At 40.5% G+C, this 13,348-nt stretch overlaps 1 protein-coding gene across 1 annotated transcript in view; it reads right to left on the bottom strand.

The window, feature by feature from the left end:
- Window positions 1-13,348, bottom strand: part of Asxl1 (ASXL transcriptional regulator 1) — a 73,275-nt gene that overhangs the window by 55,411 nt on the left and 4,516 nt on the right. Inside the window, exons 2-4 of the mRNA XM_005363226.2 lie at window positions 11,997-12,079; window positions 9,789-9,791; window positions 7,531-7,639 (exon numbers count right to left, since the gene is read on the bottom strand). Of these exons, the coding sequence (XP_005363283.1) occupies window positions 7,531-7,639; window positions 9,789-9,791; window positions 11,997-12,079 (195 nt within the window). The remainder of the gene's footprint in view (window positions 1-7,530; window positions 7,640-9,788; window positions 9,792-11,996; window positions 12,080-13,348) is intronic.

The raw sequence follows: 13,348 nt of genomic DNA, 5'->3' as shown, positions 1-13,348 counted from the left end.
TAGCTCTGTAGACCAGGCCGGTCTCGAACTCACAGAGATCCACCTGCCTCTGCCTCCCGAGTGCTGGGATTAAAGGCGTGCGCCACCATCGCCCGGCTGTTTTATCTTTCTTTAGCAATTAAAAGAAACCAGATTGAGGCTGCAGACTGACTTCTAATACCAGCTGAATAGATTTTGGAAAAACTGCTCCAAAGAGGACAAGAATAAAGAAAATTCTTAGATACTAACTTGCTGAACAGAAAAGAACATAAGCAAGCATGCTGTTTATAGTACACAGAAACAGGCAGGAGAAAATACACAAGCCAGCTCAAGACAGCTGCATCTTCAGGAGGAGTTTTTTCCGTTAAGACACTGTCAGGGGGCTAGAGACATGGCTCAGAGGTTAAGAACATGGCCTGCTCTTCCAAAGGTCCTGAGTTCAATTCCCACCAACCACATGGCGGCTCACAACCATCTGTAATGAGGTCTGGTGTCCTCTTCTGGTCTGCAGGCATACACACAGACAGAATATTGTATACATAATAAATAAATATTTTTTTTAAAAAAAGACACTGTCAGACTAGACACCGAGCAACAAGATGCAACTCAAGTTTTCCAGTCAGCAGCACTGGCAAGTGTGAAGCCAGGCTTGAGGAACTTGAGAAACCAATATAAGCATGGATATCTGAAGGATGGTTACTGATTAAGCACAAGTGTTAGGAAAGCAGTTCAGAGGACACAAAGCCAACTAGGAGAGCAATGCCCATCTAATTTGCATTTTACTTTTTTTTTATAATTTTTTAATACAATCTTTTCTCATTTTACTTAAGTATCCCTGTTCCCACTCCCTCCTCTCCTCCCATTTCCCACACCTTCCCTCCATCCTATTGCCTATTCAATCATTAGAAAGGGTAAGTCTTCCTATGGGGAGTCAACAAAGTCTAACACTACACTTTGAGGCAGGACTAAGGTCCTCCTCCCATATCTAGGCTGAGCAAGGCATCCATCCAAATAGAATGTGCTCCTAGATGACAGTTCAAGCACTAGGGATAAATTTTGGTCCCATTGCCAGTGGCCCCAGACTGTCCAAGCCTCACAACTGACTCCCACATTCAGTGGGCCTGGTCCTATGCAGGTTCCCCTGCTATCGGTCCAGAGTCAGTGAGCTCTCACAAGATCAGGTTTCTGTGGGTATCGCCATCATGGTCTTGACCCTTTTGCTCATGTTATCACTCACCCCTCTCTTGGGCTGGTCTCAGGTAGCTTGGCCCAGAACAATCTATCTCAGAACCCAGCAATATCACTTTTGAGCATATTACCCAATGGATGCACACTCATACCACAAGGACATTTGATCATAGTTGTGTTCATAGTAGCATTATTCAGAACCAGGAAACAACCTAGATGCCCCTCAACTGAAGAATAGATAAAGAAAATGTGGTACATTTCACAAAAGAGTACTACTCAGCAGTAAAAAACAAAGACATCTTGAAATTTGCATGCAAATGGATGGAACTAGAAAAGAAAAATCCTGAGTTACCTCACCAGATAGACAAACATGACATGTACTCACTCATAAGTGGATATTAGACATAAAGCAAAGGATAACCAGCCTATACATAGTCCATGATCCCAGAGAAACTGGGTAACATGGAACATCCTAAGAAAAACATACAATGGATACCCCTGGGGAAGGAGAAACAGATAAGAACACCTGGGTGGGGGACGAGAAGGAAGGGTGAAAGGGGAAAAGAGGAGGGAGGAGACCACAAGAGAATGGGATGCTCAAGACGGGGGAAGAACAGTGAGGGAAAGGAGAGAGATATCTTAATTGATGGAGCCATTAAAGAGCTATAGAAAAACATAGCATTATGGATATTCCAAAGAATCCATAAGAATAACCCCAGCTTAGACTTTAAGCAACTGTGGAGAGGACGCCTAAACTGGCCTTCCTTGTAATCAGTTTGAGGACTACCTTAATTGTCATCATAGAACTTTCAACCAGCAACTGATGGAAGCAGATACAGAGATCTATAGCTAATTTGCATTTTAAGAGACCACTGCTTGTCATATACCTACTAATGAACTTCTGATACTACTTTTCAAATGGCAGCAGCTATGATTTTATCCTATCTAAACCCAGACTCTACACTCATTCTTTCATTTGTATTCAATGATAATTCTGAACTGTTGGTACGGAGCTCTGTGTATAAATTTCAATTGTAGTTATAACATTGTAAAACTGAAATGAGCTGGGTGCTGGTGGCGCAGTCCTTTAATCCCAGCACTAGGGAGGTAGAGGCAGGAGGATCTCTGAATTCAAGGCCAGGCTAATTTTGAGTTTGGGGTTAGTCAGGGCTACACAGAGAGACCCTTTCTAAAAGAAACAAAAGCAAAATCAAACCAGCAAAAAATAAAAGAATACAATTATCTCATTTCCTTTTTCCTCTAATGAAAATGACTGCTTTTGCTTTTGTTTGTCCTAATAGGGACTGGCATAGTCTCATACAGTCTAGGTCTGTGATGGAGGAGGGTCATTTGTCTATGTGTTACTTTCATTGGTTAATAAAGAAAACTGCTTGGCCTGATAGGGCAGAATTTAGATAGGCGGGGTAGACCAAACAGAATGCTGGGAAGAAGGGAAGTGAGGCAGATGCTATAGCTCTGTTCTCCAAGACAGACGCAGGTTAAGATCCTTTCCAGTAAGTTACCACCTTGTGGTGCTACACAGATGATTAGAAATGGGTTAAGCAAGTTATGAGAATTAGCCAGTAAGAGGCTAGAGCTAATTGGCCAAGCAGTGTTTAAAAGAATACAGTTTGTGTGTTGTTATTTAGGGTATAAAGCTAGCTGTGCAGGAGCCAGGTGGCGGGACAGCCCACCGTTCCTACTAGCCGCATTCTACCATGAACTGTTTCTCCACCCCAAACTGCTCCCTGTTGTTATGCTTGCGCACACAAGCATAAGCACACGCGCAGGTGTGCCCTTGAGGAGGCCAAAGGAGAACATTAGCTCCTCTGCTCTATCACTCTCCATCTCATTCCCTTGAGATGCAGTCTCTCAGTGAACTTGTAGCTAGGCTGGCTAGGCCAGCAAGCCATGTTCCTGTCTCTAAGCCAGCAGTGCTAGGGTTATGGGCAGGCATTCACTCATGCCTAACTTTTTACATGAGTGCTGGGGATTTGAAATCAAGACTTCATGTTTGGGGCAGGTGGTAGTGGGGTACATTTTTAATCCCAGCACTCAGGAGGCAGAGACAAGTGGATCTACATGAGTTCAAGGCCAGCCTGGTCTACAGAATTAGTTACTGTACATGGTCCAAAACTACACAGAGAAACCCTATCTCAAGTATCTCAAGGAGAAAAACAAACAAACAAACTTCATGATTGGGCAATAATTGCTTTTTTTTTTTTCTCCGAGACAGGGTTTCCCTGTAGTTTTAAAGCCTGTCCTGGAACTAGCTCTTGTAGACCAGGCTGGCAATAATTGCTCTTAACTGAGCTACGTCCTTAGCTCCCCAAACAGGTGCTCTTTTTGTAATGTAAGAATACACAGGGGTAGTCCTCTATTTCTTTTTAATGTTTTATTATCATTTATTCATTTTATGTGCGCTTTGCCTGCATATATGTCTGCACCACATGCATGCTTGGTGCCCTTGGAGGTCACAAAAAAAGCACTAGAAACCGTAGAACCAGAGTTCTAGAAGGTTGTAAGGGACCACAAAGGTGCTGAGAATCAAACACTGGTCCTCTACAAAAGCAGCCAGTGTTCAAAACTACTGAGCCATTCCTCTAGTCCCTCTTTCTTACCAAGGTGTTTTTCCACATTTGCGATACTGTAAGGCTGGGCATGATGACAATTTCAGCACTTGTAAGGCAAAAGTAGATCTCATGTTCCAGACCAATTTGGGCTAATTTTCTCAAGGCCAGCCTAAGCTACAAAGACAGTATCTCCAAAACAAGAATATTCTATAAAATAGAAACACAGCAATAAAAACTCTTTTAAAGCTGGGCAGTAGTGGCGCACACTCGGGAGGCAGAGGCAGGTGGATCTCTGTGAGTTCCAGGCCAGCCTGTTCTACAAGAACTAGTTCCTGGACAGGCACCAAAGTTACAGAGAAACTCTGTCTCGAAAAACCAAAAAAAAAAAAAAAACCCCACAACTTTTAAAAGATATTATCTCCAACACAGCAACAATCTACTAACTGAATTTAAAAAAATAGCAGAAGTCTTTAAGCATATACTCCATGGCTTTCAGGTTTTTTTGATTTTTTGTTTTGAGTATAGGGTCTTAAGTAACACAGACTCAAACTGACCTTACTATGGAGTCAAAGATAACCTCCAACTCTGGTTCCTACTTTGACCTCCATTGTGCTAGGATTACAGGAACTCATCACCATGAGCGGCTCATCTGTTTCCAGATAGTAATATCAATTATAGTTTAGGTTATAAGGAGACTTTTACTACTTTGTTCCATTTTCTGCAACATTTACATTAATTGCTTTAGTAAGTCAAAAACAAAGTAATTATCCAAATTGAAATTCTATCAAAATCACAAGATATGAGCTACATGCCTGAGGTAGATTTAGGAATAGTTTTGTTAAAATTATGAGCAGCTGAGCCTGGTGGCATACAACTTTAACATCACTGCCCTGGAGACAGAAGTAGGGAGGTCTCTGAGAATTCAAAGTCAGCCTAGTCTACAGAGTGAGTTTCAGGCCAGTCAGAACTACACAGTAAGAGCCTATCTCAAACTGGAAAAAAAAAAAAGAGAGAGAGAGAGAGAGAGAGAGAAAGGTAGCCAGGCACGGCAGCACCTTTAATCCCACTCAGGAGGCAGAAACAGGCAGATCTCTGTGAGTTTGAGGTCAACATAATCTACAGAGTTTCAGGACACCTAAAGATGCAAAGAGAAATCCTGTCTTGAAAAAAAAAAGCAAAAACAAATAAATAGGGAAAAAAAGCAATTATTTATTATCACATGTCAAAAAGTGTCTTGTTTTTGCACACAGGTGTCTGTGGAGAGCAAACCAAGGACCTTCCGTGTCATACCTCTAAAGTATACTCAGGGGGAGCTCTATCTTAACAACAAAAGGAAGCCAGGCATGGTAGCTCTCCTGTGTAATTCCAGCACTTAAGAAGCAGCTGACACAGGCGTGTCTCCACAAATTCAAGGCAGGCCTGGGCTTCATAGAGACCCAGTCCTTAGAAAATAGCCCACAAGATTTCTCACTGGGTAAAGAAAAACTTGCCAGAAGCCTGGCAACCCGACTCTATAAATCTGTCTGAGCTCCACATGTGTTCTGTACAGAAGTATAAGCCTTTAATCCTGGCAGAGATAAGTAGATCTCTAATAGTTTGGGACCAGCCTGGTCTATATATCAAGTTCCAGTTCATCAGGAACTACACAGTAATAAACAAACAGAGAGCTGACAGTGTGGCTCAGGATAGAATTCTTGTTTAGCCTGCAAAGGGCCCTAGCATCAATCCCCAGCACAAGAAATGGGGGAGGGGGGGATAAAACAACAAAAAAAAGAAAAAATAGTCAAGGGACAGAATAGGGGAAAAAAATTTTAAGTAAAACAAAGCAGTACATGACTGTAACCCTACCGTTCAGGAAGTAAAGACAGGACTGGCATGGGCTACAAATCTGTATGCTTTCTCAAAAATAAAACAAAAGCTATACAAACAAAAAAGTCAAAATTACTAGTAATAAATATTTAGAAAACAGAACAAAATACTAAACATGGAAAATTTCCAGTTGGGTACATATAGTTCAGTGGTAGGGCTTACCTACCATGTTATAGAAGGTCTTGGGGTCAATTATCAGCCTCATAAAACTAACAAACAAGAAAGTTGCCTGGCTACTCAGGAAACTAAACAAAGAGGATCTCTTAAATAAGGATCATTGGAGCCTCTTAGTTTAGGGCTTAGCAGAAAGCAAACTCCTGCATCAACAAATATTTCATGTACACAAACCTACTTAAATAAAAGTTATATAATTTGTATTTATTCAGATTATTTAAATTTTTTTAATTATTTTCTTATCAAGTAAACAAAATTCATAGGAAGAAAGTGCACGTGTATGCATTTTAAAATACATTATGGAGCACTAAAAGGATCAGCAATTTTTAGTGTCCCTATAGTTAGTTACCAAGTCATCTTATATCTAAATAAGATCACTCAACTAAGTCCTACTAAAATAAAATTGCCCTGCTTTCCGCTTTTGTAAATAAAATAAGCACTTGTTTAATGGTTGAAAATGGGTATCAGAGATGGCTCAGAACTTAAGAGCACCTGTAGCTTTGGCAGGGACAGGGATTTGGTTCCCAGCACCCATATGGCAACTGACAACGATCTGTATCTAATTCCAGTTCCAGTGCCCTCTTCTCATCTCTGCCAGCATCAGACAAACATGGTACAAGCACACTTGCACATAAGAGTAAACCTTGCAAGGCATGGTGAGCCACGCCTTTAATCTCAGCACTTGGGAGAAAGAGACAGGTGGGGGCTACATCAGGAGCCCCTGTTTCAAACTAAAATAAACATTCGGAAAATAGCCTCCTCAATTTGTTTGTGCATAGTCCAAGGTTGTTTTCCTGCTACTATGTTAACTGAACAGTTATGACAGAGCCACTATGTCAACAAAATCTAAGTTATCTATTATTAGCTCTCTACATGCTTTCAGACTGTGATCTAAATGATTGCCAAATATATCAGAAATGACAGAAAAATAATTGCTTACTCATTTCAGCCCAATTATTTAAGGTTTATTATGAACTTCTTTGTAATTATTAAATACTGATATTCACATTGTGGTTACTTTCCATAGAGTAGGTATTACATTAGTTGCCCAGTAATTTATCCCTCACAATATTATTACAAACAAAATCTTCACTAAGGCACATTAGCAATTACCACTACATACACTCATCTTTCAATTGCATATAACCTACTAAGGTATAGAGAAGCAAAGCTGAACACAAAAATAAAAATTGATATAACTTCACTCCTAATAGTCTATTCACACCACAGCATCCCAGAGAACCATTAAGGACAAAAGCAGCAGTGTTATTAGGATTGCGTACTAGGAAAGACAATCCATCAGCACCATTCCAAACCTACCAGGTTTTTCTTATGCGCATTAAAAATTTTGAGAACCGGCCAGGTTGTGGTGGCGCATGCCTTTAATCCTAGTACTCGTTAAGCAGAGGAAGGTGTCTCTGTGAGTAAGAGGTCAGCCAGGTCTACAGAGCTAGTTCCAGGACAGCCAAGGCTACACAAAGAAACCCTGCCTCAAAACAACAACAAAAACCAATAAACAAACAAATAAAATAAAGTAGAAATGTTGTGAAATAGGAAGAAAAAACCAGGTGCTAAAGTCAGGCAGAGTGGTGCACAACTTTAAGCCTAGCACTTGTGAGGCAGAGGCAGGAGTTCGAGGCCAGCCTAGTCTATAGAACAAGCTCCAGGACAGCCAAGGCTACCCAGACAAACCCTGCCTCAAACAACAAAAAAACATTGAGAATTTTGCACCAAAAGATCATTTTACCTTGAGTGTGAAAAGGCTAATTCGGCCAGGCAATTTATAAAATAGTCCTTCTCCTCCTCTTGAGTTGGAATGTAGCATGGCATTGAGGCACGCGAGAGGGGATGTCCCACTGTAAAACATGAAAAGATGAAAATGGGTCACAAAAATCAGTTTCTACTTATCAAACACCCAGCTCTAGTTCACTTTCAAACCAAAAAGCAAAGCAAGCAATGCAGGAGCAACGATGCTATTACAAAAGCAGAAGATAAGCAACTAAAGTCAACAGAAATCCCCATCAAAGCGTCTAGGCTGTAGTGCGTGGTAATTTAGAGTATGTACCAAGCACGTCTTTAGTGTTTCCTGACAATACAAACTGAATTTTCAAGAAATTTAGGGAGTTCAGCAGATAAGCTTACTGCAAGCCAGGCCTGGTAGCACACACCTTTAATTCTAGCACTCAGGCAGGAGCAAGTGAATCTCTGAGTTTGAGGCCAGCCTGATCTTACAGAGTAAAAAAAAAAACTGTTCCTGTCTTGATGAAAAAGAAAAACGAATAGGCTTGCTGCTTTTGAAGAGGACTAGAGTTCAGTTCTTGGTACCCATGCTGGATGTCTCATAACAGTTAACACTTAGGTATAGGAGTTCCCATACCCTCTTCTGACCTCCAAGGGGTATTCAAATACACACGGCTTCGGAGTGCACCTATATATACATGCCATACACACATGCATATTCACAAATTAAAAATGAAAAATGTCCAAGCTGTATGTTAACAAATTTTAAACGCACTATCTTGACTAGGTATGCTGGCTTGTGACCTCAGCACTCAGGAGGCTGAGAAAGGATGCCTACCACAAAGACGATGCCAGAGTCAGTCACAGGCCACTCTAGTTATATTATGAGAATCTACTCAAACACAGAAACAAATACACCTTAATAAAATTTTACTATTATAAACAAGTATTTTCAGCTAGGCGTAGTAGTGCATGAGAAGCAGGTGATCTCTGGGAGCTTGAGGTCAGCCTGGTCTATCTAGCAGAGCTCCAAGGCAGCTAGAGCTACATAATAGAACCCCATATCAACTAAAAAAAGACAGTATTTTGGTTATTGGGACCAGAGAGATGGCTCAGCAGTTCACTATACTTGCTTTCTCTTGCAGAGGACTAGGCTCAGTTTCCAGCACCCTTATCAGGCAGCAGCGCACAGCAGTTGTCAGTAACTCCAGTTCTAGGAGAGCTGACACTTTTTTCTGGCCTCCATGAATACACACACACACACACACACACACACACACACACACACACACACCAACAAAAAACAAGATTTGGTCAGAGAGATGGCTCATCAGGTAAAGGCTCCTGACACCAAGTCTAAAGACCTCAGTTTTATTCCTAGGACCTATATGGTAGAAGACCTGAACCAACTCCTATAAGTTGTCCTTTTACCTCTACATCCCCTTCTCCAATAGTATCTAAAGTAAAATGTAATAAACATTTTGAATAAAAACCACATTTCCCAGTATCTACACTGAGCTGTATGAAAATAACAGACTCAATGGCACTGTATCCCTGTAATAAGCTCCCACTTTATTGTTGCACTTGAATATTTTCTAATAAAAACACACAAAAATGTTTTCTTTGTTGTAAAAGGGAATGAATGAGTCTTATCTACAGACTTCATTTGCAAAGAAAAAGGCCATCAAAAGGATTTAGTAAGTAATATCTGAACATCTAACTAGATAGTATATTAAGTTCCATGGTCCCTGCTACAACAGTAAGTTACAAAATAACTTCATGAGACAGAGGATACTTACTGAATAACAGAAAAAGGTGTCAAAAATAGACAAGTGCCTATTATCATTAAATCTGTCACTAGAATGTTAATACTAGGATTCACCCGTGCATGTTTTCTTCCCTCTCCTCGGTATGTTTAAAAATAAAAGGTATCTTAAGCCCCTATTTTTCAAAACTAGCAGCCCTAATTTACATAGTGTTAAAAATAAATTGAGTGCAAAAAAGACATTAAAAAAACAATTATTCTGCTTTGAAACACACTGGATGCTAAAAGTAACTAAACAACAAAAAAGTCACTAAAAGCGAGCTGGTGTAGAATCTAGAACATCAAATGGCTGTGCTGGCATCTCCTACAAGGGGCATAACACATTGGCAAGTCCTTCTGTGACTCCTACACACAACATCTATCTACAATGACAGAGCTTCTCTCTCATCCTGAATGCTACAATTCCTAGAACACAAACCAGAAACAAGGGAGTAATTTACCTTCTACAGGCGTAGTGATCCAAAGGCAGGGCAGACATCAGCATGATGGGAAATGGCCCAAGGGAAAAAAAAAAGGCACAATTATCACACTGCAAAGTGCATAGGTACAAGTCAAACAGATGGGCTACAGGCAACTCTAAGCATCCCTCCCCATAAAACATTAAAGAATATGTGACCTGAGTAATGAGAACAACTTTCATCATTTCAAGTGACTACAATTTCCTTAGTCACATAATATACTAACGCTTAGGGCTGGGGAGAAAAACTCATTCAATAAAGTACTTGACAGGGGCTGGAGAGATGGCTCAGTGGTTAAGAGCATTGCCTGCTCTTCCAAAGATCGTGAGTTCAATTCCCAGCAACCACATGGTGGCTCACAATCATCTGTAACAAGGTCTGCTGCCCTCTTCTGGTCGGCAAACACACACAGACAGAATACTGTATACATAATAAATAAATAAATAAATAAATATTTCTTAAAAAGTACTTGACAAACAAGCACTTAGACCAGACTTCATACCCCAAACCCCACCTGATTAAAAAAAAAAAAATGCAAGTGTAGTATCCAGGGGCTTGTGATTCCACTGCTGGGGAAACAGATACAGGCTTGGTAACAAATCAGCACAGCCTAATTTGCAAGCATAGGTCCCAGTTAAAGACCCCTTTTCTCAAAAAAACAAGGCAGAATGTCATCCAAGGTTGTCCTCTGGTACACACACGTACACATACACAAACCCATGCATCTGCTCATACATAAACATGTATGCAATATCCCCCATTGTCAAAAATGCTGTTTGTTCCGAATTCCAAAAAGGAACTGTTATTATACACACTCCTCTTTCCTTACTTAAATAAAAAAGAAAATGGCTGGACAGCTGGAGAGATGGCTCAGTGGTTAATAGCACTGGCTGCTCTTCCAGAGGACCTGGGTTCAATCTCCAGCACACACATGACAGCTCACAACTGCATGTAACTCCAGTTCCAGCAGTTCCAATGCCCTCTTCTGGCCTCCATGGGCACTACATGAATACAATGTACAGACATACACTCTGGTAAAACAAACAAAACAAATACAAGAAATTTTTTTTTTTTTAATTTAAGCAGTGGTGGCACACATTAATCCCAGCACTTGGAAGTAGAGGCAAAAAAATCTCTTGAGTCTGAGGGCAGCCTGGTCTAAAGATGAGTTCCAGGACTCTGATACACAGAAAAACCCTGTCTGGGATAGGGAGGGGGATATTAAAAGAAGGGGTTCAAATAAATGGTGAGAAGAGAGGAGAATCAAAGACAACCTCCAGTTACTTCTGTGTTTCTTACTTGTTTCCTCTCCAGGAAAACATTATAACAAATTCAAGGTTACTCGTTAGCACATTTTAAAAAATAATTATTTTATGTTCATTGATGTTCTCCTGCATGTATGTCTGCGTGAGGGTGTCAGATCTTGGAGTTACATATAGTTGTGAGCTGCCATGTGGGTACTGGGATTTGAACCCAGGTCCTCTAGAAGAGCATTCAGTACTCTACGGAGTCATCACTCCGGCCCCCCATTAGTACATCTGTATCAGGAAAGACTAGACCAGCTACTTGTGGGTGGCATGTGTCTCTAATCCCAGCACTTGAGAGGTGGAAACATGAGGATCAGCATTCAAGGCAAGCCTCAGCAGGCCAGTAAGTTAGAAACCACCCTGGGCTATAAGAGACTGTCTCAAAAAACAAGAAAGAATGACTAAGTCTTTGAGTACCCAGAGGGTTTTTATGCCACTGAGACCATCTTTCTTGACTCCAAAAGGAAAAGACATCTGTGGTATGGCAAAGAAAAGCATAGAGAAAAGAGCATATATGGGCTTGCTCCTTCTCTATTACTAAATAATATTGTAAAATAATAGTGTATGAGAAGCCAGGATGGTGAGAACTTCTAAAAAAAAAAAAGAGAGAAGTGTGCTAGAGAATTTATCTGATTCTATTGAAGAAAGATAAGAACCTAACTCTAGCTGAAGGTCAAGACCTAGGTGAAGTCTTGTGAAAGACACTGTATTTCTGATGAAAATAAATGGATGTTCTCCTATCCCACTCCCACCCTCCACTCGGGACACACAACACTACCATCAGATACAGAATCACGGATAGACCAACAAGTGGACTTACTACTGCATATCACAGACACACGTCTTGTGAAGCCCTCACTTAAGTAACAAGAGTAATACAAACCTCATTTCCTTCAGTCCTTCTGCCTCTATGACCTGCAGAATCTGTTTTGGTGTCATTGGAGCATCCGAGTAGTTTTCTAACACCTGAAGAAACATAAACGTCCTGACTTCAGTGTGAAAAGGTCCATTACATTCATCAGTCTGCACGAGGTTGGTAGTACTGCTCTGCAGAGCTCTCAGGGACAGATAAGATTACCACAATCAAAATGACTTTGGTGTTGGGGTGTGGCTCAGTGGCTTGGCATTAAAACAATTACTTCAGAAATTACATTCTTATCAGTATATTGAAAATTAAATGCAATTAGATAAAAATATCAATTAGGTGAAACATTCAAATCTAAATTCTAAGGATAGCTACTTTAACATCTATGTGTAATAAATAGTATGCAAAATCTTAGTAGCAGCTCTGGGAACTGCAGGAGCTAATGTTGTTAAAACACAAAATATAGACCAGGTGTGGAGGTGTACGCCTTTAGTCCCAGAATGCAATCTCTTGTGAGGCCTATCTCAAAAGATAAAAACAACCAACAACAAAAAAAAAATATTGCTGCAAAGTATATGTTAAAATGAAAATTCATTCAAATTTTCTTTCCCAAGGAACTTTCAGGCCAAGAGTGGTGGCACATGCCTTTAATCCCAGGAAAAGCAGACTGATGTCTGTGGGTTCAAGGCCAGCCTGGTCTTGAACTCAAGACCAGCCAAGCTACATAATGACACCGTGTCTTAGAAAAAAGTTTTGACTAATACCCATATGGGTATGTGTGTATATATACAGGTTTTTTTTTTTTGTTCTGGATACAGTCTCACTATGCAGTCCAAGCTAGCGTAAAACTCACTTTGTAGACTAAGCCAGTCAAATTCATAAAGACCCACCTGTCTCTGCTTACCAAGTGTTGGGATTAAAGGTATACACCCCAACACTGGGCTGAATTTTCAGTTTTGTTCTGAGACAACCTAGGCTAGTTCTGAACTTGCCATGCAGCCAAGGATGACCTGAAGTCTTGATCCCATTGTCTCTACCTCTCAAGGGCTGGGATTACAAGAATATGCCATGTTCATCTTCAGCTCTTTTCCATTACACTATGAAATTCTGGGGTTGACTGCCACAGTACGTTTTGGCACTTGACAACATGATGCTATGGTTCTAGGTGTGACAGTGACATATAACAAAACCGTAAGGAACCTAATGTCCTATTTGTGTTAGTTCATCTGTAACTAAGTCAGCACTTCTTAGTCACTCTAAGAAGCTGAGCTGTTTCAGAAATGTTCCTCTTCTAAGGAAGGAAAAGAAAGACATCATCTTACTTTCTACACCTGTGCAGCTGCTTCAGGCACTGAAGCTAAGAACTGTAA

This window comes from Microtus ochrogaster, linkage group LG8, assembly GCF_000317375.1.
Source record: "Microtus ochrogaster isolate Prairie Vole_2 linkage group LG8, MicOch1.0, whole genome shotgun sequence".
In the NCBI taxonomy this organism is placed as follows: domain Eukaryota; kingdom Metazoa; phylum Chordata; class Mammalia; order Rodentia; family Cricetidae; genus Microtus; species Microtus ochrogaster.
This window is presented reverse-complemented; position numbering and strand designations above follow the sequence as displayed.